The following is a 25,184-nucleotide window of genomic DNA, read 5'->3' on the forward strand; positions in this document are numbered from 1 at the left end:
AATATCACATTTTTTCAGCTCTTAATGATGTTCTAATATTACCACGTTTTTCAGCTCTTAAAGAATTGCTGTAGTAATTCACAACTACACAAAAGGAGAGAGAAGCTGATGGAAATTGCTTTTTAAAGAAATCTGTTTACTTTTAGGTTCTATTAATAGAAGGATTGGAACTAGACCAGAAAGGACATCCTAGATAGTACCGATACTTCAGACTTGGCAAGGGAACCGCAGCTGAGTTCACATGAAATTTTGAATATCTAGGTATTTTACGTAAAAATCCAGGTTTTCGGCTTGTCTTGAACAGACCTCCGCATTGGCATGTAAAAGCAGTCAGCAGGAGCCAGCGGCGTGTGGATAGAGGGTAGCAGCTGGCTGTTTTTCATCAGCAGCAGGTGAGAAGGATGCTCCTCTTGACGAACCTCCGACCGCATCTCCATACCTGGTTGCAGCCTCCGGCCACGCGGGGGCGCACTCCGGAGGCGCACTCCGGGGGCGCGCCGACCCCGCGACCCCACACGCGGGCGCGCGCGCGCGGGCGCGGAATCCCCGGAAGGAGGCGCTGCCCGCCTGCCTGTGACGTTGAAAGCCATCCCTATGAAAACATTTAGGCATTAGTGCGTTAGGTCTGTAAAATGCTCCTAAAATGCTCTGTACGTTTCAAAACTGCTGAAAAGTCTCGTAATGCTCAGTCCGGCCAACGTCTTGCCAGCCTGGAGGGCTTGTTCTCATTTTCTGATGCAGCGGAAAGCCCGAAGAATTCACTTCGCAGCCAGTGAATGGGCTTGAGTCCAAATCTACCCGAACGCAGACTATGGACTCGAGTAGTAGGAAGGCAGTCTGGCTGCTGTGGCATCTGTGGTCCTGCAGCCGAGGTACCGCAAGAGCCGCCCCAGCGAGGTCCTCATTTCTCTGCAGACGGGCGAGCACCTGAAGGGAAAGCCTGTTTCAACCCGAGGGGACACACATGCCGCTCTGTCCGAGCACGGTTGTCAGCCTTCCGTGCGATGCTGTCGGGAAGCCGCTGGAGACTCACGTGAGGTGTCTGATCTGCTGCGACCTGCACGGGGGAGCCGGTTTATTCCCGTCGCAGTTTCCCCCAAGCAGAGCATCTGCGACAAGTGAGCTCGTCCCTGCCTGTTCCCTGGCTCTTTGCGAAAACCATCAGTCCTTTGATCCTAAGCGATTGTCCGTGGGCGGGGGCGGGGGTTGTCCAAGGCCCCGGGGGTGCTGGCAGGGAAGTGGTACCAGGGCCTTGGGAGAGGCGGCTGTGTGCTGCCACCTGTCACTTGCTCAGTGAGCTCAGGTCCCAGGGCATCCGTTTACCTGGGGTTTTATGAAATGAGAAAAACGTCCCTGCTCTTTCTGAGTCAAAGGAGAAAGAGGAGGCATTCCCTTGTGGCTCAGCAGGTTAAGGATCCTGGCATTGTCACTATAGCAACAGGGGCCGCTGCTCTGGTGGAGTTCAGTCCCTGGCCCAGGAACTTCCCCATGTCAGGGGCGCAGGTCAAAAAATAATTATTATAATAAAATAATTTTTAAAAGAAGAGATGAAAAGAGGTTTGCAGAGCTCAGCCGACTTGGAGGGAGCGTTCCCTCCTCGGCCTGCCCCTTTCTTAGAGATACCCTGTTTTCTGTGTTTTTAATTTCAGACTCCCCCTTGAAACCAGTGTTTAGAATCTCAGGAACAGTTTGCCAAGTGAACAGGAGTAATACTTCCCAGGCTTGAGCTTCAGGACACTTCTATTTCATATCACACAAAATGAATTCTATCACTGCTGATCCCTAAATAACCACAGTCTGGATGGCTTGCTGAGTGATCATTGTGTTTCTCTAAGAAATATTTATCATAGAGAAGTGAGAACATTGCGCGGGGGAAGGGAGCTCCTGCGCATAGAAAAGGGTTCCTCAATGCCTTTGGCTTGAGGACAGAGCCACCTTGACTCACGTGTAGCTCAGGTCCGCAGGTGACTGGAAACAGGAAGCCTCAAATAGTGCTTCTGCACACGTGGTCCTGAATTAGAACTTCTGTGGGCGGGACCCACAGATCTAACAGCTCTTCTAGGCGATTCTGATACAGGCTCATGTCTGAGAACAGTGTTCACAACCCAGGGGGAACCCAGTCGATTCTAGGAAGAAAGACATTCCCTGGCATCACCCTTGGGATGCGTCGTCTCTAGGTAGCCATACCGCCCTCTGCTGTTTGTGTCTCACATTACAAGTTGTCCGGGTGGAGAGCAGGTCTGGATCCGGGTCATTTACTGGAGAGGGTCTCAATTCTATGTTCCCTCCCTGCCCTCCTTTGTGGAGGGGCTTCACCCTCAGCAGTAGTGACCGACTATGGTGGTTACAGCTGTCCCATCCAAGGTCAAGGCCATCTCATTTGCTGTCCACTTTTCAAGAGCAAGGAAAACCCTCAAGGAAACTACAGCCGAGCACCCAACCCCAAGCCTCTCACTGGTGAGCAAAGAGCCACGGGAGACTCCTGGACCACTTCTGGGGGAGGGCATGAGATTGCATCGTGGGGCCACTGAGTTTTGCTTCTGAATCTGGAAACTTTGAGTCTCATGTAGCAGGGTTGGCCACCAGAACAAAATAAGACCAGAGCTTGGCCAGCTGGTTGTTTTTATTTTGTTTTGTCTTATACATTGTAGCAAACTTTAAAAATATGCAATGCTACGACTTTTTAAAAACATTTATGTTCCAGTAAGTGTAGATATATAGCAAGGTGCAAAGACAGTCCAGAGAAATCCTTTGTAACATTTACCCAGGTTCCTGCAATGGTCACATCTCACAGAACTACGGTAGGATAAATGGCAAAATCAGAAACTGAGTGCGTGATTCTGTGCTATTTTATCACAGGCGTAGATTCATGGAAACTCAGTTGAAATGCAGACCTGTCCTGTGTCCACACGGTTTTCCCTCATGCTGCCCTTCTGTAGTCAGATCCAGCCCTGACTCCACCACGGATGCGTTCTCCATCTTTATAACACGTTTGCTTGAGAATGTTCTATGAATGGAAGCATGCAGTATGTGGCTTTTGAGATTGACATGTTTCACTCAAGGTAATATCCTTGTGATTCATCCAAGGAATGAATTTCGTTTTTTAATGGTTGAGTTTTGTTTTGTTTTGCTTTTCCCTTTTATGGCCAACACAGACTGTCGCTCATTCCTTCTTACCGCCCGGTCGTCTTCCACTGTGTGGATGGACAGTGTTTAACCCTCCCTCATGGAAGGGCGTTTGGGTTGTTTCCAGTTTTCAGCTGTTCTGATACAGCTGCTATGAACATTCACACACAGGATTTTGTGTGAGGATAAGTTTTCATGTCTTTAGGACAAATGCCCAGAGTATGATTGCTGCTTATATGCTAAGTGTACATTTAATTTTTAAAAGAAGTGCCAAAATATTTTGATGGCTGTACCATTTTGCCATCCCACCAGCAATATAGGAGAGATCTAATTTCTCCACAGCTGTGCCAGTGTTTGGTTTTCTCACGAAGGTTTGTTTCGGCAGGTCTAGGAGGTGTATAATGCTATCTCGCCTTGGTCTCAACTAGCGTTTCCTGATCATTATCGATGTTTTCTTTGCATGGTCTTTTTGATATCCAGCGAAATGTCTTTTCATGTCTTTTGCCTATTTCCTGATTTTATTTTATTTTATTTTTTGCTTTTTAGGGCCACACCTGCAGCATATGGAGGTTCTCAGGCTAGGGGTCGAATTGGAGCTGTAGCTGCTGGCCTACACCACAGCCACAGCAACACAGGATCTGAGCCGTGTCTGTGGCCTACACCACAGCTATGGCAACGCCAGATCCACTGAGCAAGGCCAGGGATCAAACCTGTGGCCTCATGGATGCTAGTCAAATTTGTTAACTGCTGAGCCACGATGGGAACTCCCTAATTTTGTCTTTATTTGTTGAGGTATTTTTTCCCTTTTATGGCCACACTTGCAAAAATTCCCAGGCCATGGATCAGATCCAAGCCACAGACAGACCCTATGCTGCAGCTGCAGCAACACTGGATCCTTAACCACAGCAGGAACTCCAGTTGCTGCATTTTGACAGCTCAAATATTCTAAATATCAGCCCCTTGTCAGATGTGTGGTTTGCAAATATTTTCTTCTAGCCCGTGGCTTCCTTTTTCATTCTCTTATCAGTGTTTTTCACAGGGCAACATTTTTCATTTAGATAAAGTCTGAGTATACATTTTTCCTTTCATGGATTATCCCTTATGCGTTGTCTTGTAGCCTCGAGCTTTTTCTATCCTCGTTTCGCCCTCCTCTCTCTCCATCACACCAGTGGCAAACTCTGACTTTGTCCCATACGTCCCTGAGTCTCTGATGATGATTATTTTCAATCTTTTCCCGCCTGGTGTTTGGACTGGATAACTTTTATTGGTCTATCTTCAAGTTTGCTGCCTTTGTCATCTTTCCTATCCATTCTGCTAGAGTGTCTCCAATAAATGTTTTCCTTCTGTTATTTTATATTTAAGTTCTAAAACTTCCCATTGTCCCTTTTTATAATTCTTTGCTGAAAATAATCATCTTTCCAGTTGTTTCAAGACTTTGTCCTTATTTCATGGAGCATGGTTATAAGAAATACTTTTTTCTTTGGCCACACCAGGAGTTGAATCCAAGCTGCAGCCGCGGCATAAATCACCTAATCCTTAACCCACTGCGCCAGGCTGCAGAGACAACTTGGGATACTTAACCTGCTGTGCCACAGCAGCAACTCCTAATAATTACTTTAATTATCTAATAATTCCACCCTTTGGTCCTCTTGGGGTTGCCGTCATTTGAATGTCTTTACTTGAGAGCTATTTTTAAAAAGGTTTTTCCTGGTTTTTAATGTATGTTGAGTAACTATGAATTCTGCTCTTGGATTTTTTGAGTATTATTTGACTGGATCCTATTAAAATCTTCCAGGGACTGTTGATTTGTTTTGTTTCAGCAAGCAGTCAGCACAGCTAGGTTCCCTCTGCAAGTTCTGTTCCATCTTCTGTGGTTTGTGCCTCCGGTATTAATTGAATTTTAGATTTGGCATTTGATTCTGCCGTCCTATGTTTCCAAATTAGAACTAGACTCTCTGGCCTTGGAGTAAAGAGAAACTGCATTTCATGTTTTAACCTGGAGCGAGAAAATTCCGCGCACATGGAAGGTACCTGAAGCCTCAGGTTGTCCCGGGGGGATTAAAAGGAGGCTGTCACTCGGTGTCCTTACTCCCGGGTCAGAGGTTTGGGCAACTTTCCTCTCAGTATTATGACTGGAGTTTTGAGTATATCTTTTTACTTTTCTTGTCTCAGTGGGCACTGGGTACCATTACAAGGTGAAAACCACATGTTCCAGCCATTTTATTGTCTTTTGAACACCGAGTCTTTTGATACGTTTTGGAGTTAAGTTTTCTATTAGAGTGAGAAACCCATTCAGATTCATGGGCAATTATTGAAGTTAGAAAAATAGAGTTTCAGAATCAGAGAAAAGGAAGTTTATTTAAATTACCCATGAGATTATATTTTTCAAGATTTCTAAATGACAGTGAAATCAGGGACAACTGGACTGTGGAAGTTCTTTAAACTCTGAAACTTCTAATTGCTTATTGTTGCTCATTTCAATACAGCTTCTTAACGGAGACAGAGAGGCCATTTTACCTGAAAATCTTGAAGAATTTCATTGTAACTTTCTAAGTCCATTACCACAGCGTTCAGAGGGACCAGCCCCGTGCCTATGATCAGCCGCCACATTCAGGTTGACAGCGGGTTGGGGGGGGTTGTCTTTGGGGATGAATTGGCACTGGTGGAAGTGAGAATACTTCAGACCCAGTCTTTTTAAACACGGCTAGACTGAAGCACAGCCAGGAAAGCAATGAGGGTGGGATTCAGCCCCATCCTCCCCTCCCCCATGTGTGTCTGGCCTCCTCCTCACCTTCTAGGAATCTAACCTTAAATCAGAGGATCAAGGTGAGTGGCAGTGGAGCAGGAAGGGGGAGTGGGGTCTGGCAAAGTGCAGATCCTGGGGCGAGCCCTGTGATCGCTCATAAATCCACATATTATCTTTGCAGGCTGAGAAGTCCCCTGACAAGGGGCCGGTGGAGGGTTCCCATCTGTAGTGATCGATGCCTGAGGCACATCGGGAGTCCGCACGGATCACTCAGGAGACTGTGGTCCAAGTGAATGACCGTTCTCCTGGGGAACCTCCAGCTTTAAGGATGATCCCCGGGAGTTCCGTTCTCGCGGTTTCCTCGGTGTATTCGAGGGCCGCAGAAACTCCCAGATCTGGGCGAAATGCAAGCATCAGCCTTCAAGTCCTTAGCCAGCCTCGCCAGAGAAGCCACAGATGCAAAGTCAGCTTCCCAGGGCTGCTTAAGCAACTGGCATTTTTGTCTCACAGTGATGGAGGCTGCACGTGGAAGGCCACGGCTCAGCAGGTTGGTTCCGGTGAGGCCTCTCTTCCTGGCTTGCAGATGGGCACCTTTTGGCTGGGTCCTCGTGTGGCTTTGCCTCTGTGTGCGCATGGCAAGAACGCCATCTCTGGTCTCTTCCTCTTTGATAGGACACCAGTCCTGCTGAGTCAAGGCCCACCCATGACCCATGGAGCCTTATTACTCCCTAATGGTCTGATCTCCAAATGTAGTCACAGTGGGAGTTAGGACTTCAAAATATGAATTATGGGGGACGCAGTTCCATCCATACACTCTCTTTTTCTTTCCCGACTCTCCTTGTGATGTAGTTTTCACAGTAAGTGTCCCATTTCCCAATCGCCGTTGAGCCAGCAGACTTTGGTTTTGTGAGTTATGGTAGAAGAGGGGCTGGTGAGCCTGCTCATGTTTTTTCCTCTAATTGTCGTGGCGACATCTGAACTTTCGTGCTTCCCTCTGTATGTGCTGTCCGCCCGCGTGGATGTGGAACAGGTGGCTGTCTGAGTGGATGGCTGGGGTTGGGGGGCTGGTACCAGGTGAGCTGATCTTGATGCTGGAGAGTGTGGGAGCGGCCAGTACGGGGGGGAGCCCCTGCTTGCTCATTTTATTTTCATGCAGGCACTTCGAGCTCTCCTTTATGCCACGAACCGGGTTAGGTGCTTTGTCTTATCTCAGTCTGTGGTGTCCACTTCAAATCCAACCCTTGCCTGGGGGAGGGGGGGCCCATCTCTGGCCCTTCCTGGTGGAGAGGCCCCTCCGCCTTCTCGCCCGTTAATGATGTCATCGTCTCTCTTCTTTACCCTTTGACCCAGCTCCTTGTTGCTCTCACCATCCAGAGCTGTGCTAAGGGGGCTGGCTGGATGGGTGCGATGCTTGTCGGTAGACACAGGAAAAGAGGAAGAGAAAAGGCAGGATCCCACCATTCCCATGGACGAATTCAGTTCGCTTTTAGCCACGTGTGCCGTGAGGATTCTGAGTGAAATGGAGGGTGGGGGGCGCAGAAAGGCAGAAGCCCTCTCTTAATGATAAGGACAGGGCTGACCTCAACGCTGGGCCAGACCTTCCCCTGTGAGCTGGCATCTGTGGACCACTTGGCACACTCTGTATCCATCAGGGTCAGCAAGGAAAATACAGATCACGCTGAACATTCCGAAGAGAGGACATGTGACGTGGAAACCATCGTGCAGGTGACTGGGGAGCTGAGAAGCGGTGGGGGCTGGGGGTAAGGACAGGCAGGAGGCCGCGGGCTGCGACCCAGCGTCTCTGCAGAGAGCCGGGCACAGGCCTCGGTAACCACAGAGCATGATGCCCCTGAGGCTCTCAGGGGCTGCACCACGGGTGAGGGATCCAGTTCCTCCCAACTTTTTTTGTTCATCTGTCCCCTTGGCTGGGCACCTGACCTGGAGGACTGGCGATTGGAAATGACAAAGCCACTCACCTCCCTCTGTGGCAGGAGGTGTGGGTGCGGGTGGGGCTGGGAAGCCTTGTGGAGCTGGCTCTCAGCACAGCAGTCACTCCCAGTGTGGGGACACTGTCTAGGAGTCCCTGCCCATAGCTCAGGGACTTTCTTCTCTCTCTCTCTCTTTTTAACCTGCCCCATAAGCAAGTTCCCAGGCTAGGGGTCCAATCCGAGCTGCACAAGTCTGCCTACCCCACAGCACCGCAATGCTGGCTCCAAGCTGCATCAGCGTGCAGCAATGCCGGATCCTTATGCCCTGAACGGGGCCAGGGGTCTGAACCCTCATTCCCATGGATCCTAGGTGGCTTCTTAACCCTGAGCGCCACAACGGAGGACTCCTGCCTTCCCTCTCTGGCTGGATCACTAACGCTTCCTCCTGTCACTCCCACTCCCCAACCTACGGCCCCTGCAGGGCTCCGTGCAGGGAAGGAAGAGGTGGAGCTTCTGGGTGAGGTCTGACCTTGGCCTTGGCTGCGGAGGGCAGGGGCAACCAAGGGGCAGGCGGCCTCTCCAGATGGGCAGGTAGCCGGTTTACCACACAGGGAACTTACACAAGAGGCTTGTCCTGGACAAGGACCTTAAAGTCCCCGTGTGGGCCTGGCGGGGCTCAGTCCCTTGCCCCTCTCGCTATCACCCTCCCTCTGGCTGCACTCTTGGAGGGGGGCCGGTGGGACGGAGGGGGACAGCATGGGGGTGCAGGGCGGGCGAGGAGCCAGTATCCACGCCGGCCATTTCAGTGCACTGGGGGGGTTCAAGGTCTCTGCACACGCGGTGTCACTGCCAGGAGCAGGGGGGTGCCAGGGGGCACTTGATCGGAACAGGCGTTTCTGGTTCTGGCGACCAGCAGGCGGGATGGCCCCTGAGCATCTGGGAGGAGAGTCCGTGGCCATTTGGAGCAGGAACTCGCGGGCTCCTGCGTGGATGCACGACAGCATCCCCCAGTCGCTGCCGGGAGCAGACGCAGTCACAGCCCGCAGCTTCCAGCTGCTTCCATGGGGCTGCACAGCTGAGCAGAGACCAGGCGAGGTCTGCTTTCCTGAGGTGGATTCAGGTAACAGAAAGTGAACGGTTTCAAAGCGAGTGTTCAGTGTGTCCCCTGAGTGGGACATCCCTGCTTCCCGGCTCCAGAAGCACCTCCTTCGCCCTGAAGGAGGACCCGGCACCCTTCACCGCCCCCCGCCCCAGCTCGCTGATCGTGCCTCGTCTGCCGGCTCAGCTGCTGGGGACCCTTGGCCTGTGCTGCCTGCCTTTCCTGTCGGGCTGCTGTCTCGGGCTCCTCCCGTGTCCTAGTGGGTGTCGGCATGTCACCCCTTTGTGTGGCTGAATGATGCTCCGTGCGCATTTGCCGAGCCGTGTCTATCCACGTGTCTCCTGGTGGGCACTTGTGTTGTCTCCAGTTTAACACGGTTGTGAACTCGCCTGGGGGTGCGCGTCACAGAGGTGGGATGTGGCCCCAGGGCGCTGCCAGCTGAGATCTGCCTCTTTAGACAGGGCCTGGGCACTGGCGGGAGGACTCAGGCTGGATGCTGGCCCAGCACTCTCAGGCGGGGGGACCCCTGGTGCAGGGGCCTCCTCTTAGCTCCGGCCTGGACCTCCGAGGGCAAAAGGCGCTCCTTGGAAGCTTGAGCAGGTAAAACCAGGGTAATGACGTTGTTTTGCTTAGCGGATTTGTTCGGTGTTGAGGGTGTCTCTTTTGTGTATAATTCTCAAGGCTGTGGCCTCGGGGAATGTTACACTTTCAGATGGCAAGTTGCAGAGTGGAGAATGACCTTTGTTTTGTTGGAGGTTCCAGGAGCATCATGACCGTATGACTGGGCCCCTTTGCTGCTCCACAGAAGCTGGCACAACATTGTAAATCAACTATACTTTACTAAAAAATACAAGAAAAAAAAAAAAAGAACAAAAGATGTGACGGGAAGACTATTTGCAGCAATTAACGGCCCCCCTCCCTCACCTGGCCTCTAAGCGAGCTTTGCTGAAAGCCTTTCGGGAGTTCAGGATTTTTAAGGCACCAGCCACCCGTCTCCTTGCCCGGCCCTGCAGTGAACCTTTCTGCTCCAAACTCTGACATATCCAAGTTGGTTTGGCCTCACTGTGGGTCGGGCACAAGGACCTGTTAACACGTGTACTTGCTTGAGTCCCTGTTTGGGATTCTTTGGGGTATATACCTAGGAGTAGACCTGCAGAGTCCTGTGGCAATTCTAGGTTTAACTACAGTTTTCTTTTTGAACCTTGGAAAACTGCTCCGGGCAGCATCCCACCCTCATGGTGCAGTCGTGATGTGTGTGCCACGTTCCCGGCACCCTCCGTGGGAGCACGGAAGAGGTCAGGTGCAACCACGCAGAACTCTGGCAGCTCTGAGAAGGAAATGCGGGGGCGCTTTTCCTCACAGTGGCGTTTTTGAAAACAACAGCAGTCCCCTGTGACGTGTGTGTTCAGTGCGTTGTCTGCAGAGGGTTCTGGGAGGTGGCAGCACAGAGATGGCAGGGCTGGGTTTTGAGGGGTGAAAGCCAAGGAGGATGTGGTGTGGACATCAGGCTAACTCACGCATGGGAGCCAACCCCCCGCCATACTGGGGAATGGCTTCACTCCGGTGCTGCAACCCGGGTAACAAATAATAGAATCCAAATTGTAAATGGTTTCTTTTAAAAAATAGATTTACAGGGTCATTGACTCAATTCCTCTGCCAATGCCTATGCCGCTTCCTGTTGCAAAAGCCATTGATGGCACATTCATAGCTCGTGGAGGTTGCATTGAAATGGAAAAGCACAAGAGTCTCGTTGCCTGGCATCCCCCGACCACAGGCGGGGGCGACAGGAACCCAGGAGCTTCGCCTCGAGGACCAGCTGCTGCCAGCTGAGTTCCCTCCCGTTAAACAATTAAGGTTAAGACAAGTGTTGGAGCCTCAGTCTGGGCCCAGAGCAGCCCACAGCTTGCGGCTTCTGCTGCCCTGCGGGGGGCTTGCCTGAGGTCCGGCATCGCTGATGATGCTCTCTGTCGTTTGCCTTGCTCTCTGGTGGCAGCGATAAGTTATAGATGGGAGAGTGACCAGCATTGTCTAACCTGGGCATCCAGGGTTTACTCACAGAAATGGGAAAGGCCGACCCGATCCCCGAGCCTTTGGGGGAAAGTGGTAAGAGAGGGGATTAAGGCGTCGTGACCGCCCAGCCGACCTGGAGCTCGAAGCACCTGCTCTCCCCCGCCTCCCCAGCCAACACTGCTTCCGTCCTTCCCTCTCCTTTCCCTCTGATTATCTGCCAGGGCATGTCCAAAATGGAAACCGTTTTGGTTGATGAGTAGGATGGCTGGTTTCAGGGGGAGGGCAGCGATAATTCCATCCTATTAGCATCAAGGGAGACGAGGGGGCCGCGCTCCACGTGAGCACTGCTTCTGGCTGCTCGCATCCGCTGTGTGCGTCCTTGGACATGTGCGTGCCCAGAGGCTGCCTGTTGGAACCCAGCCCTCCCGAAACACCAAACACTGGGTAAGATTTCTCAACAGATGCAGAACAAGAGGGACATTCGATGCCTGCCTCATTCAGTCACCAGCAATCTGCCTTGCATCACTCACTTTTGTTGGGATTGACTAATAGGCGTCTTTCTTTGCCCTGTGCCTTTGCCCAGCCTGGCAGATATAAGCCTGGTGCTCGGGCCGGCTTCCCAATGAACACAGGAGGGCAGGCATGGGGCGGGCTGGGCGCCAGTTCCGGGCCCTGCTCTGGAAGAATTGGCTCTCCAGGATCAGACACCCGGTGAGCGCTGCATGTTCCCACGGTCCTGGGAGATCAGTGTGGTGGCTGAGGCTGGGGACAAGGGGCTGGTCTGGCTGCTTCCCCCACCTCTGCGGGGACTTGGGAAAGCCAGAACCTTCCCTCAGGGCCAAATGTGACCAGGTCGAAATCATGGCTGCAGCATTCGGTCGGAAGGGCTCTACTTTAGAAAAAGTTTTAAAAGAAGGTATTTGAACTATAACTGGTGTTTTGCGCATCTGCTGTAAGACTGAACTGCAAATCTTCTGGCTGAAGGGCTAGGGCATGACATAATGCATAAGCTGAGGTTCACAGACCATGAGGCTGTGAAGCCTGGATTTGGCTGTTCTTTGATGTCAGACGATTAGAGTTAGTCCCCATCTCTTGAGAATTGTATCCCAATTGCATTGCAAGGCTCTGCTACATAGGTTGGACTCACCCAAACCAAATTCGTACTGACGCTGCACGAAAGTCCTGTAAGGGTGTGTGTTAACGAAGCAGAATCAATTGCTTATTATTACAGTTGGCTCTCCTTATTACCAACGCTGCAAGATTAAAATGAACACTTAGAATATTTTCACTAGAAGTAGATCCTCAGCAGTGCCTGCATCATGTCTGACTTTAAGATCCGTCCTTAGCACGTGGAGGTGTTTTTTTGGTTTTTTTGTTTTTTTTCTTTTCTGCGGACTAATTCTTCTGTTGGAAGAAATTCGATAATTGACATTGCATCTCATTTGGCTGAATTCTCATATGCAAAATTTTCTTCTTTTCTTCCTGAAAATAAGGTAAATATTAAAAACATTTAAACAAAGATGCTTTTTCTTTATCATGCAAAGATCTTCAGGATGAGAATGAGTCCAGTGGAAATTTGACGGCACAGAAGTTTGAAGGTCAGAAATGGACAAGTGAGATTTCTATTCTTGATGGATTGCTAGTGCGCTGGTGTCTGCGTCAGTGTTTTCCGACTTAGGAACAGTGTATTTTATGGCACGTGGTAGGTTTGAGGGAACTGAGCTTATTTTCCTGTGAAAGAGTGTCGTGGGTAGAAGCTAGCTTCCCCGTCGCTACTCTTTCTGCTTTTAGCTTTTAACTCATTTAAACCTCAGAACAGCTCAGCGGTCAGACACAGGGACTCTCTCTCCATTATTATCAGAACTTGATTTGTTTAAACATTTTTACAGCTATTCGTGCTGTTGGGATAAATGTCCTCATCAGAAGTATTTTATGCACTTATTCGTTTGATGACTGCTTATTTAAATGCTGGCTCCTGCATCCCATCATTCTTTGCCTGTTTTCCCCCCTTTTTTCATATTTATCAGCTCATGACACACCATGGACTTATTTACGGGTTAATTTCCTCTTGAGCTTGCCTTAGATGCTCAGATCCCTTATAGCAGGGAGTTCTTTCTGATTTGTCCACCAACATATTCCCCAGCACCCAGAACAGTGCCTGGAGCATAATAGGTGTTCAATAAATAGTTGAATGAGTGAAAGAAGAAGGGACTACGACATTTATTGCACGTGCGTGGTGTGTGAGGTAGAGTGTGGCCAGCACACCGCACACATGCAATAAATAAGCTACCCTCTGAGGCTTGGACAGAGGAGACCTGTGGTTTACACAGGACGTACGGAACGAACCCACCTCTGGGGAGACATCGTGCCGGTGTCCCTGCACCAGCGGGAAGTGATATTTGCCTGAGGTTACTCACTGACACGCTGCGTGACAGCCAAGGAGTAGAAACCACGCAGGGGGTTTGGTGCAGAGAACGGAGCCCGAATCCCAGCCCGGCCGCCCGCTCCCTTACTGTGCAGACAACGTCCTCCCTGCTAAGCGAGCTCGTTTGTAAGGGTCAGATGCATCAGTAGTGTGTGTCAGGTGCTTTTGCCGCAGTGCCCAGCCTTAGAGTGAGATCTGCTTGCTTATTCGGCCAGTTTCAGAGGTGGTAGAGACTTGGGGTCTCGACATCTTGGGGGCAGGAGGTGAGCCCACAGAGCGAGGCGAGGCCAAGGATAACTCAGATCCTCTGGCACCACTGGGTTGGAAGGCAGCCCCAGGGATGAAACGTGAAGTGTTCTCATCTCCTCGTTCGGCTGCCTTGGAAATATCGAGGCCAGGCCCCTCTGGGCGAATGTCTTTAAACTGACCTACTTTTCACAGCTTCCTCCTGGTCGCCTATGATCATCTGGAAATTCTTTTTCTCCCCCCGCCCAGTGGACTGTGGGATTGGGGTGTTGGCAGAAACTGGGGGGAAAACCCATCTGATCAAGTGACTAGACAGCCTCAAATAAGTGTTTACTCAGTGGATCAAAATCAAGAACTGTTTTGTAAGATGAGTTTACCCCTGGAGGAAACCTGTTTGTTTTTAGATTTACTTTAAAAAACCCTTCGCTGTATTATGTTTAATAATTATTCTGGTTCCTATAGGAAACTCTTATGGACATTTCAAACGGAGGAAAATAGAAGCGTATAGAATGACCAAGTAGCACCTGTCACCTTAGCTTTCTAGACTGTTGAAATTCTACTGTTCTTAGACAAAAAATAAGTATGACTAGAAGCACATTTTAATAACTAATACTCCTTATTTTTTCTCTTGAATTTTATTTACTGCATAAATAGCCCTGTAACGAGAAGGAAACGTTTAAAAATCGCCTAAAATTCCGTTATCCTAACGTGTCTGCTACTTTTCTAGTTTTTTTCCCGTCCTTTGGACCACATCCTGTGTTGGGTGTGAACATTCTTCCCAGTGCTTTGCTGTTGGCAGTGACGTCTTTAAGTACGAAGGATGTGTCTTATGCTAGCTTGTGACTCTCGAATGAATTTCCTAAAGCGGGGTTTCTGGGTCAGAGCTCGGCAAGCCGTGTCTGCATGGGTGGTGATGCCCCTGGGAGCGTCCCCTTGGGCTGCTTCTGAAGAACCTTCCTGACACCGGCAAAGACCCACTGGCTGTGAGCCATGCTTTTCCATGTGAATTTCTATAATTTGTTTTTATGTTTTATTCTCACTGTAAATCATTCTGATTCTTTGAACCTCGTTTTAATAATTTAATAACAGGGAGTTCCCCTTGTGACTCAGCAGGTTAAAAAACTGACTAGTTTCCATGAGGATGTGAGTTTGATCCTTGGCCTCGCTCAGTGGGTTAAGAATCCGCCATCGCTGCAAGCTGTGGGGTAGGTCACAGATGAGGTGGCCTCTGGCATTGCTGTGGGCTGGGGTGTGGGCCTGTAGCTGCCGCTCTGATTCTACCCCTAGCCTGGGAACTTCCATGTGCTGCGGGTGTGGCCCTAAAAAAACAAAATAAATAGTAATAATTTAATAACAAGAGAACCAAATAATGTAAGCCGGGCGTCTGCTGCTTGGATGTCTCCCGGTTCTGCAGTCTTTTGGGGTTTTCCATGTTCTACTGAAGAGAGGCTGACACTCACCCCACACCCTGGAGATGACGCAGTTCCCATCAGCCCCTCGGGTCTGCCCTGGGCAGTGACCTTCTCTGGGTCACGGCTGCCTCCGATCCCCAGCCCCTGGTGGACCCTTCCTTTGTGCTCCGTGTCTCATCTCCTGTGACTACCCCCTCCCCAGTGGGCTCAGGCTCCAGTTCCTGACTCATAATGAGAGCGGAGGCAAGCCTTGGGGTTTGGTGAGCTTTTACTGGAGACGTGGGCTCATGGGGGGGGGCGTGGAGCGTAGTTTAGTGCAGAGACATCGCTATCCTAAAAACCCATGATCCACCCCAATTTCCCAACTGTGGGTTGGGGAGCGGGGGGCTGATGGAAACAACAAAACTCTGTGGCCCCGTTTCACCAGGAACACACTGTCTGCCTGGGAACCCCAACCCAGACACCTCCCCGCACATGAAGGGCTGTATTCTTGCTTTTTTTTTTTTAATATATAATGATTTTTATTTTCCATTATAGCTGATTTACAGTGTTCTGTCGATTTTCTACTGTACAGCATGGTGACCCAGTCACACATACATGCACACATTCTTTTTTCTCACATTATCATGTTCCATCATAAGTGACTAGACATAGTTCCCAGGGCTACACAGCAGGCTCTCATTGCTAATCCAGTCCGAAGGCAAGAGTCTGCATCTATTAACCCCAAGCTCCCCATCCACCCCACTCCCTCCCTCTTCCCCCTTGGCAACCACAGGTCTATTCACCAAGTCCATGAGTTTCTTTTCTGTGGAAAGGTTCATTTGTGACATATATTAGATTCCAGATATAAGAGCTATCAGATGGGATTTGTCTTCCTCTTTCTGACTCTCTTCACTCCGTGTGAGTCTCTAGGGTCACCTGTATGGTAACAGGTATACTTTCTCTTAGACACAGACAGAATTACGGTGTCTTCACCGGGGCTTCCCCTTTGGCCTGGCTCCAGGAAGCCCCTGAGGCTGTCCCAGCTCCACGTTGAGGGGCTCTCCACTTGGCACAAGCCAAGTTCAATTCTGCCCCCTCCCATGAGCAAAGCTCCAGGGAAGCCATCCCACCCCAGGCTGCCTCCAGGCTCTGTCTGCCTCCAGCCGTCTACCTCAGGGCCCAGCCCTTAAATCACCTCCTGGGAGACCACTTTTCTTTAACGCTTAGAGAACAGACTCTCAATCTGAGCCCCAAGTGCTTGAAACCTCAGAGCTTTCGGGTGCATGCGTGTGTTTTCCCCACAAGACAGAGCCCCTCGCATTTCTTTGAGGCTTTTGTTCACCACTGGATTCAGGTGCTGAAAGCCTAACTTGGCATTAAAGAATAATTTCCTTTGGGAAACAATTAACATGATGCCACAATTTCTGTATTTGTCTGAAGTTGCAAAACATTTTAGATATTAAGTCGTAGAAGTAAAGTAGCTCCTATTTCTTTTGGAAAAGTGCTTAAGTCTTAGAGGTTGTGTATGATTATAAGTTACCAATTACTTGTCAGATTTGCTATAAAGGTCTCCTAAGGGTATTAGCAGGAATGCGGGGGTCAAAGGTCCAAAGCTGACCCCTTTGATAGGTTGGAAAAAAGATCAGAAAATGGTTCCTCAGAAGATGCTACAGTTGTATATATGTGTATGTATGTGTGTATATATGTATATATATATATAAATAGCATTCTAGATTTATATTAGAGAAAAACAAAGTTCAAAAGTTCAGACATGAGCTGTTGACAGACTGATTTTGGAAGTGGTGCTAGTGGAGTTCTGGGTATGACGGTCTCTGAAAGGTTCTGCAAATAAAAAAGGTTAGAAAAAAGTCCCTGGCATGGGATCTCAGTGCCGTAAGGGGTGACTGCGATGCGTTTACCATGCTGTTGCATTGGCAGTCCTGTGATGACAGAATGAGGCCCACAGGCCGTTGGGGCACCGCAGCGCCGACCATGGAGAGTGTGTGAGGCAGCTCGGGCTGACGTTAACAGGTGCCACGGACCCGAAGGCTGGAACCGCAGACGTCCCGTCTCTAAGCTCTGCGGTCTCCCAGTCTGAGACTGGCTGGCGCAGGACGGGCTCCCTCTCAGGCCTCTCTCCTTGACTGCAGGTGGCTGTCCCCTCCGCGTCTCTTCAGACCACCTGCCCTCTGTACTGGTCGGCTTCTACAGTTCTCCTTTTTTCTTCCTCTGATGCGCCATTTTACTCAACTATGCGGAGAAAATGCACGCCTTTTACTATGAAAAGAAACAGATTGTCATCAAGAGGAAGGCAAAATGTGCATTGTTTTTAAAAGACAAAACAGGCAGCTTCCAGGTCACCAAATGTCTCCTGGTTATAAGGACACAGTTGTCTTGGCTCAGGGCCCCCCCACAACTCCAGTAGTCCCTGTTTCAACTAACTACATCTGCAATGACTGTTAAGGTGGGATTCTGAGGCTGTGAGGGGGGGGGCGGTGTCCCCAGGGCCCAGCCTGGGGCTCGTCATGTCAGCTCTACTCCAGCCTCAGGAGACAAACTCTCACCGTAGGGTGCTTCGGGAGTTCATAGGCAGGTTGGAATTCAGGTGTGCCCCTGGCTCCCCCCTCCCCGTGAAATGTGCTGTCCAGCACAGGGGGTCCCTCAGAGCAAGTCTCCCAGAGAACACACCTGCATTCTCTGCTCAGCGGGGAGAGGCGAAGCTGCAGCCTCACGCTGCTCTGAGAGGGGCTGGCCGAGGCATCTGTGCAATGGCACACTAAGGTTGATTCAGTATTCTAGAATACTGCGATGGGGTTGGGTAAGAAGGGACATTGAATAAAAATACGTATTGTCCTTTATATAAATTGCCCATCGCATTCTCGTCCAATGTTGTAATTAGTGGCCTGAACAATTTTTCTTGCTGATTGGTTATCAAGACTTTGCTACATGTATTACCAGTATTTCCACAGGCAGTTAGTTGTTCTTTTTGCTTGTTTGTTTCCTTATTTTTATTGTTCATATTTAATTTGTATATCTTCTAATATCATCTCTTCTTCTCTCTGAAGTATGTTTTTTATAGTTCCAAAACTTTGGGAATTACATACTTCATTCATCTGTACGTTTGATGAATATTCTCCTTTTTTCTAGTTTTTCTAGAAAACCTGTTTGGACTTCCATCTCCTTCGAGTGCACTCTTGAGCACCGCCTAAGGACTTAGTCTAGCTGTGTGAAAAAAATCTGAATTCAGGTGGCCTGACACCTTGATGAATTCTTCCTTGCTTCTTTGTACCAAAAAATGTTTTGCAACTTAGTGGAGTTTATTTGGGGGCATCCCATGATAAGTCATTGATCTGCACTTCTGATTGTTTTTGCACCAGTTTCATTTCTAAAAAAGCATTGATTCTTTCATATTTCTAATATTTTTACAGGATTATAATATTTCATAGTTCTTCTTTTTCATCCAGAATTTTCTTTGCTTTTGGAGACTATTTGCTCACAAATTATATTTTTGTATCATTTTGAGTTAAAAAATGATTCCAGGGAATTCCCATTGTGGCTCAGTGGGTTAAGAACCTGACTAGTGGAGTTCCCGTTGTGGTGCAGTGGTTAACGAATCTGACTAGGAACCATGAGGTTGCAGGTTTGATTCCTGGCCTTGCTCAGTGGGTTAAGGATCTGGCGTTGCCGTGAGCTGTGGTGTAGGTCGCAGACATGGCTCGGATCCTGCTTTGCTGTGGCTCTGGTGTAGGCCAGCAGCTACAGCTCCAATTCGACCCCTAGCCTGGGAACCTCCATATACCATGGGAGGGGCCTAGAAAAGGCAAAAAGACAAAAAAAAAAAAAAAAAAAAAAGAAAAGAAAAGAACCCAACTAGTACCCATGAGGTTTTGGGTTCGATCCCCGGCCTTGCTCGGTGGGTTAAGGATCCAGCATTGCTGTGGCTTGCGTGGCAGATGCAGCTTGGATCCAGTGTTGCTGCAGCTCCGATTTGACTCCTAGCCTGGGAACTTCCATATGCTGCAGGTTAGGCCTTAAAAAGAAAAAAAAAAATCTTTCTGAAGTAGAAATTTAAAAAAAATCCCATTTATTAAAAAAATTAAAAATAAAAAATGATTCCAGTTAGAATTTTGATCAGAACCGTGTTCAGTGTGAGTGGGAACCTGGGGAAGGTGGTCTCAGCTCTCCTCTCCTGGGCGCCCTGCAGCCCTCTTGGACCCTCTGTGTTCCTGTGGGTGGAGCATTTATTCCTGGACACTTGTCCTGCTGCCTTTCTCCCGTGACCTCAGCCTCCTCTCGGCTGTAGGGTCTCTATGCTCACTAGATGTAGCTGTGGCAGGAAACGATATAGAAATTGTTTTTGTTTTTTGTTTTGGGCACAGATTTACCAGTTGTCTTCTTAAAAACATCCATTGAGTTGGAATCTTTTTAGCAAAAAGTATAGACATCTACTATTTTGAAAAATATTGTTCACCTGACTTCCAGAAAGAATGTTCTCATGTGTGTTGCTTGTTTCCTACCCGTTCTTGATGAAAGAATTTATTCCTTATTCATCTTTATAACTTACGCTGAAGTCCCGGCACAGGGCTGGAAAGAGGGAAATACTAGACGAATGTTTCGTTGTATCTGTTGAAGAAAAGCAATGGCTTTTCAATATAAAGCTCCAAAGGATAAGCAAAGGGAGAGTTTCTCCATTTCTTCCTCCTGGTACCAAACTTACTCTGGAACCAACGTAAAGTTTTGCAAAAGGTCCTCTCAAGACGGAAATTCAGACTTGATGGAGAGGCTGCAAAAGTCCCAGCTCTGGACCTCAGTGATGTAGGTCAACTCAGTTGAGAGTTTCCTTTTTTTTTTTTTCTTTTTACAGGTGCACCTGCAGCATTTGGAGGTTCTTAGGCTAGGGGTCAAATCAGAGCTGCGGTTGCCGCCCTATGCCACAGCCACAGCAACACCGGATCCAAGCTGCATCTGCAACTTGCAGCAATGAGGGATCCTTAACCCACTGGGGAAGGCCAGGGATCAACCCTGCATCCTCGTGGTGACGACACTGGGTTCTAAACCCACCTGAGCCACGACAGGAACTCCTGCCATTTAGTTTAGCCTCATGCTTTGTCTGAAGCCACTTTTCTTGCGGTATTTTATAGCTAGGACCTCATGATACTTCTGGGAAAGTCTCCTTTTCTGAGAGGTTGGCATCCAGAGGCCTAGGTGCTCCAAAGACACACAATAGAATTTCACGCTTATTTCAAAGCCCTTTGTTTCCAAAGAGAAGGGCAACAGACTAATTATATGTTGTGCTACAGCTTCCTTGATATTCTAAACCTACTGGCCTGTTTTCCTCTTCTCTCAGCCGCTGAGATCTCCTGACGAGCCCCTCCTTCCAAACAGCCTTCTTTCCTTGTTAATTCATTTATTATTATTATTTTTTGTACCAAAGCATCTTATTCTTTGTGGTTGTCAATTGTAACCAAACCCACATGCTGCCTAAGCAACTCGGAGGGTAAAAATGGGTTTACACTTAGTCTGTGAGATGTCTTGTTCAAGTGAGATGGGAAATTAACTTCTCTAATCTGCAGGCCTGAGATTCAGCCCCGGTTCCATCACAAACAGGTTGGAGGAAAGCAGGGAAACACCACTCCCCTTGGTTTCCAGTTTGTACAAGCGGGGCAGTGTTACCTGCTCACTGGCCCTGGGAGGACGAGGCGACGGATGAGCAGGCGCCGGCGGCGCTCCAGGGCGATGGGAGCGAGCAGCTGCAGGCCAGGGCTTGGTCCTCTGTGTGGCTGCATCCTCCGCAGTCTCCTTCAGGCGCTGCGGGCTCTGCTTCAGGTTCCTTCACAGGCGCCTTCGCCCCCCCTCCCCTCCCCGAGGGGGACTCGGTCAGGTGTGTTCCCGCCCGAGGATGCTCTTCCTGAAGCCAGTGAGGTCACTGGTCCTGTGGCTCTCGCACGCCAACACTTACCCATCCCTTCTCCACTTGTTTTTGGCATGACCTCCCCCCACGTTTTTCATTCACAAATAATGCTTTTATAAGCAGACTTGAGCCCACCTTTGGTTCACATGTGCAAACCATCTCAAAAAGTAACTATTAGGGAGTTCCCACTGTGGCTCAGTAGTAACAAACCCGACTAGTATTCATGAGGACTCAGGTTCCAACCCTTGCCTTGCTCAATGGGTTAAGGATCCCGAGTTGCCGTGAGCTGTGGTGTAGGTTGCAGGTGTGGCTTGGATCCCAACTTGCTGTGGCTGTGGTGGAGGCCGGCAGCTGCAGTTCCGATTTGACCTCTGCCTGGGAACATCCATATGCTGAGGGTATGACCCCAAACACACACACACACACACACACACACACACACACACACACACACACACACACGACGGTAACTATTAGGCCGAAGCTTTTTTTGTAGGTTAAAACTTGTCTAATATAGCTAAAGTAATACGGTCCAGTCTGTTACATAGTTGGTAAATTATTGAGCCATAGAATTTGCACATCTTCAGTTTCATAATATTGTCAGGCTGCTCATGAAAGATCTCGCTGATGGATGTGCTCACCAGCACTTGATGTTGTCAGGCTTTTTCCTTTTCCCAAACAGGTGGATGTCAGATGGTATCTCACGGCGACTGTGTGTCTGCCTGAGGACCACCGAGATTGGGCATCTGCTTGTGTATTTACGAGGTGTTCATAATTTGCTCTTGTCTGCTCCTATTTTTTAAGTGTTTTCATTTTTCTTTTTACAGCCACACTGGTGGCCTATGGACGTTCCCAAGCTAGGGGTCAAATCCGGAGCCTGTGCCACAGCCACAGCCACAGCAGCACCTGATCTGAGCTGCATCTACAACCTACATGGCAGCTTGGGGCAACGCTGGATCCTTAACCCTCGCAAGGGCTGTGCTGGGTTCTTAACCCACTGAGCCACAGCAGGAGCTCCTTTTTGAGTGTTTCCTGTTGGATTATCTCCTTGTTGATTTGTGGGCATGTGTATGTATATTCTGGATACCCCGTCGTTAGTTGTATACGTTGAAATAGATTCTTCAAATCTGTGGTGAGTCTCCCTTTTCAAATAGCTTCTCTGAGGAACAGAGGCTTTAATTTCACATGGCTGAATTTTCCTTGTGTGTGTGTGTGTGTGTGTGTGTGTATGTAACACAGACAAAACTGAAGGAGATGCTCTGGGCCTTCTTGTAACCCCTGGAAGTGTCTTTGTGTCCCCGTTAGAGCCGTGCATGTGATGCGGGCTGCCCTGCCCCCGCTCCCTCTCTGGGGATAACCAACCCCGCAGCGCTGTTGGTTGAATTAGCAAGTTTTTCTCCCATTGGTCCCTAGACCACCTTTCTAACCCGGATCACGTTTCTCTTATTTGGATTTTTGTTTTGTCCTTATGGAAGTTCCCAGCCTAGAGGTCGAATCAGAGCCTCTTTCTGTATTGTTGACCTAACAGTGCCTGGTCTTATTATTATCATTTTATAGAAAGTCTTATATGTGGGAGGTCAAATTCCTTCAATTTGTTGGTGAAAATTGTCCTGGATTTTTTTTTTTTTTGTCTTTGTTTTTCCAAATACATTCTAGAGCCAGCTCATTAAATTTGACAACAGCAAAATCAATACAAAAGAAACAAAGCTTGTTGGAATTCTGTTGGCATTTCATTGAACCTATCGATCAGTTTGGGCAGAATTAACCTCTTGATGGTGTTGCCATTACTTATGCATCAACAATGTTCATCTATTCATTTATTTAGGCTTTCTTGAGTCTTTCAATAAAGCTGCAGAATTTTCTTCATGAAATAATTGCATGTATTTTGGTTAGAGTCACCCACCTCCAGGTGCTTTGACTTTTCATTGATAATATAAATAGTATCTTATTTAAAAAATACATAGGGAGTTACCATCGTGGCGCAGCGGAAACGAATCTGACTAGGAACCATGAGGTTGTGGGTTCAATCTCTGGCCTCGCTCAGTGGGTTAAGGATCTGGCATTGCTGTGCGCTATGGTGTAGGTCACAGATGCGGCTCGGATCTGGCATTGCTGTGGCTCTGGTGTAGACCAGCAGCTGTAGCACCGATTAGACCCCTAGCCTGGGAACCTCCATATGCCTCAGGTATGGCCCTAAAAAGACCAAAGACAAAAAAAAAAAAGTAAAAAATAAAAATAAAAAATACGTAAGACCTGCGTTGTCTCTGTGAGGGTCCGGGTTTGATCCCTGGCCTTCCTCAGTGGGTTAAGGATCCGGCGTTGCTGCAGTCTTTGGTGTAGGTCACAGATGTGGCTTGGGTCTGATATTGCCATGGCTGTGGCACAGGTGTCAGCTGCAGCTCTGTATGACCTCTAGCCTGGGAACTTCCATAAGGTAGAAACAAAAACAAAACAAAACATTTTCTTACCAGAAATTATCAGAGAAGTATTGTGAGAGAAGTATTGAATTCTTCTCCTGCGAAAGTAACTTTGGAATTTTCTTTCTGTAGTTTTAGCAATTGTTGCTTTATATGTTTGGTTATATTTATTAAGCATATAAATGTATAAAATTATTATACCTTCCTCTCACTTTTTATTATGTAGCGGTCCTCTCTCTCTCTAATAATCCTCTTTGTCTTAAAGTCTCTTGTCTGATATTTCTGTCATTTGTTTAATATTTACCTAGTATATCTTTCTCATTTCTTTACTTTTGTCCAGTTTTTTTTTTTCCTTCTTCTTTTGAGGGCCACACCTGCCCCATATGGAAGCTCCTGGGCTAGGGATCGAACTGGAGCTGCAGCTGAGGTCTACACCTCAGCCACAGCAGTGCACTAGATCCAAGCCACATCTGTGACCTTTGCCACGGCTTGTGGTGATGCCAGATCCTTAACCCACTGATCGAGGCCAGAGATCAAACCTGCCTCCTCCTGGACAATAGCTGGGATCTTAACCAGCTGAGCCACATGGGAACTCCTCTTTTATCCAGTCTAGTGCTGGATAACTTGGTTTCTGATTATCTGAAAATTTTTTTTTACCCTCATTTTTGAGAAGTAGGTTTTCTGGATGCACAATCATGGATGGACAGAATTCCTCCAAGTCACCTAAAGATATTTAATTATCTTCTAGTTTCCGGCTATTAATGAGTCTTCGGTCAGTCTCATTGTTCCTTTGAGGAGCTGTGTCTTTGTTTCTCGGTTTGCTGTTGAGATCCTCTCTTTGATTTTGTGCTGATATTGTTGATGTGGATTTATGTTTCCTGATAAGTGTTAGATTTCTTTTATCAATGACTTTGTGTTTTTTTAGGTTCTGGGAAATTCTCAGCCACCGGTTATTTAAAAATTGCCTTCCCTGGTTTCTCCCTATTCCCCTTGAGGGGAGCTCTCCTCTGTGTTAATCAGTCTTACACTTGCAGATTCAGTTCATTACTTCTTTATGCTTTTTCATTTATTTTTTGTTAACGCCCTCCTTCCAGCTCCTTGGAGATGTCTTTCATTATCATATCTGTAAGGCCAGCAATGGAACAAAGCTACATTCTTCCGGCAGGAATTCCCCTATTGTTGCTAATCGGCATCGTATTAACTGTAGGGTGATATATTGTCAGATTTTTAATTCTGTCCCATTTTCATTTTGGTTGGATTTCACTGCTAAACCTTTCCCCGCTCAGCATGCACAGTTAATAATTATCTATGTTCTTTTATGGTTGAGAATGGGTTATGTTGTTTTTTTATTTAAAGGTCATTTGCAGTGGGTGCCATTTTTTTTTGGCCGCATCCTCAGTGGTTGGAAGTTCCCAGACCAGGGATGGAACCCCAGCCACAGCAATGACAATGCTGAATCCTTAACTGCTAGGCCACCAGGGAACTACTGGGTATCACATTTTTATCACACTTTCTTTCTCCTAGGACTTAGTAAATATTGATGCATTGTTATCTAGCATTGAATATTTTGAGGACATATTTGAGGAGACTAATGTTTTTCCTCCCGTGTGGATGCTTTGCAGTATTTGTCCATTACCTTTGAAGTTTAATAACTGTAGTTCAGCTGCACTTTCTTTTTTAGAAACACAGCATACTCTTTCAGTCTTGAGATAAAGTTTTCTCTATTTAGGGAAATTTTCCTGTGTTATACACTTGAGCATATTTTTTGTTCCATTTTTCAGATTGTCTGTTTCAGAGATGGCAGTTATTCTTAGGTTGTGGAGTTTTTTGATTTTCAAAGCTGCTTATATTAGCTTTTTTCGTTAATATTTTTGCCTTTAAA

General features: G+C 48.0%; 1 protein-coding gene across 9 annotated transcripts in view; it reads left to right on the forward strand.

The window, feature by feature from the left end:
• Window positions 521–25,184, forward strand: part of LOC100514786 (ATP-binding cassette sub-family A member 13) — a 348,431-nt gene continuing 323,767 nt past the window's right edge. For 5 of the 9 annotated variants that reach the window (XM_021063897.1, XM_021063902.1, XM_021063904.1 and 2 more), the window contains exon 1: window positions 11,426–11,620. In XM_021063897.1, the coding sequence (XP_020919556.1) occupies window positions 11,552–11,620 (69 nt within the window). In that variant the 5' untranslated portion in view covers window positions 11,426–11,551. Of the gene's footprint in view, window positions 2,458–2,859; window positions 3,063–11,425; window positions 11,621–25,184 lie in introns of those variants that run through there. The other 4 variants (XM_021063900.1, XM_021063898.1, XM_021063899.1 and 1 more) reach the window with 4 other exon arrangements.

Source organism: Sus scrofa, chromosome 9 (assembly GCF_000003025.6).
Source record: "Sus scrofa isolate TJ Tabasco breed Duroc chromosome 9, Sscrofa11.1, whole genome shotgun sequence".
NCBI classification, from domain to species: domain Eukaryota; kingdom Metazoa; phylum Chordata; class Mammalia; order Artiodactyla; family Suidae; genus Sus; species Sus scrofa.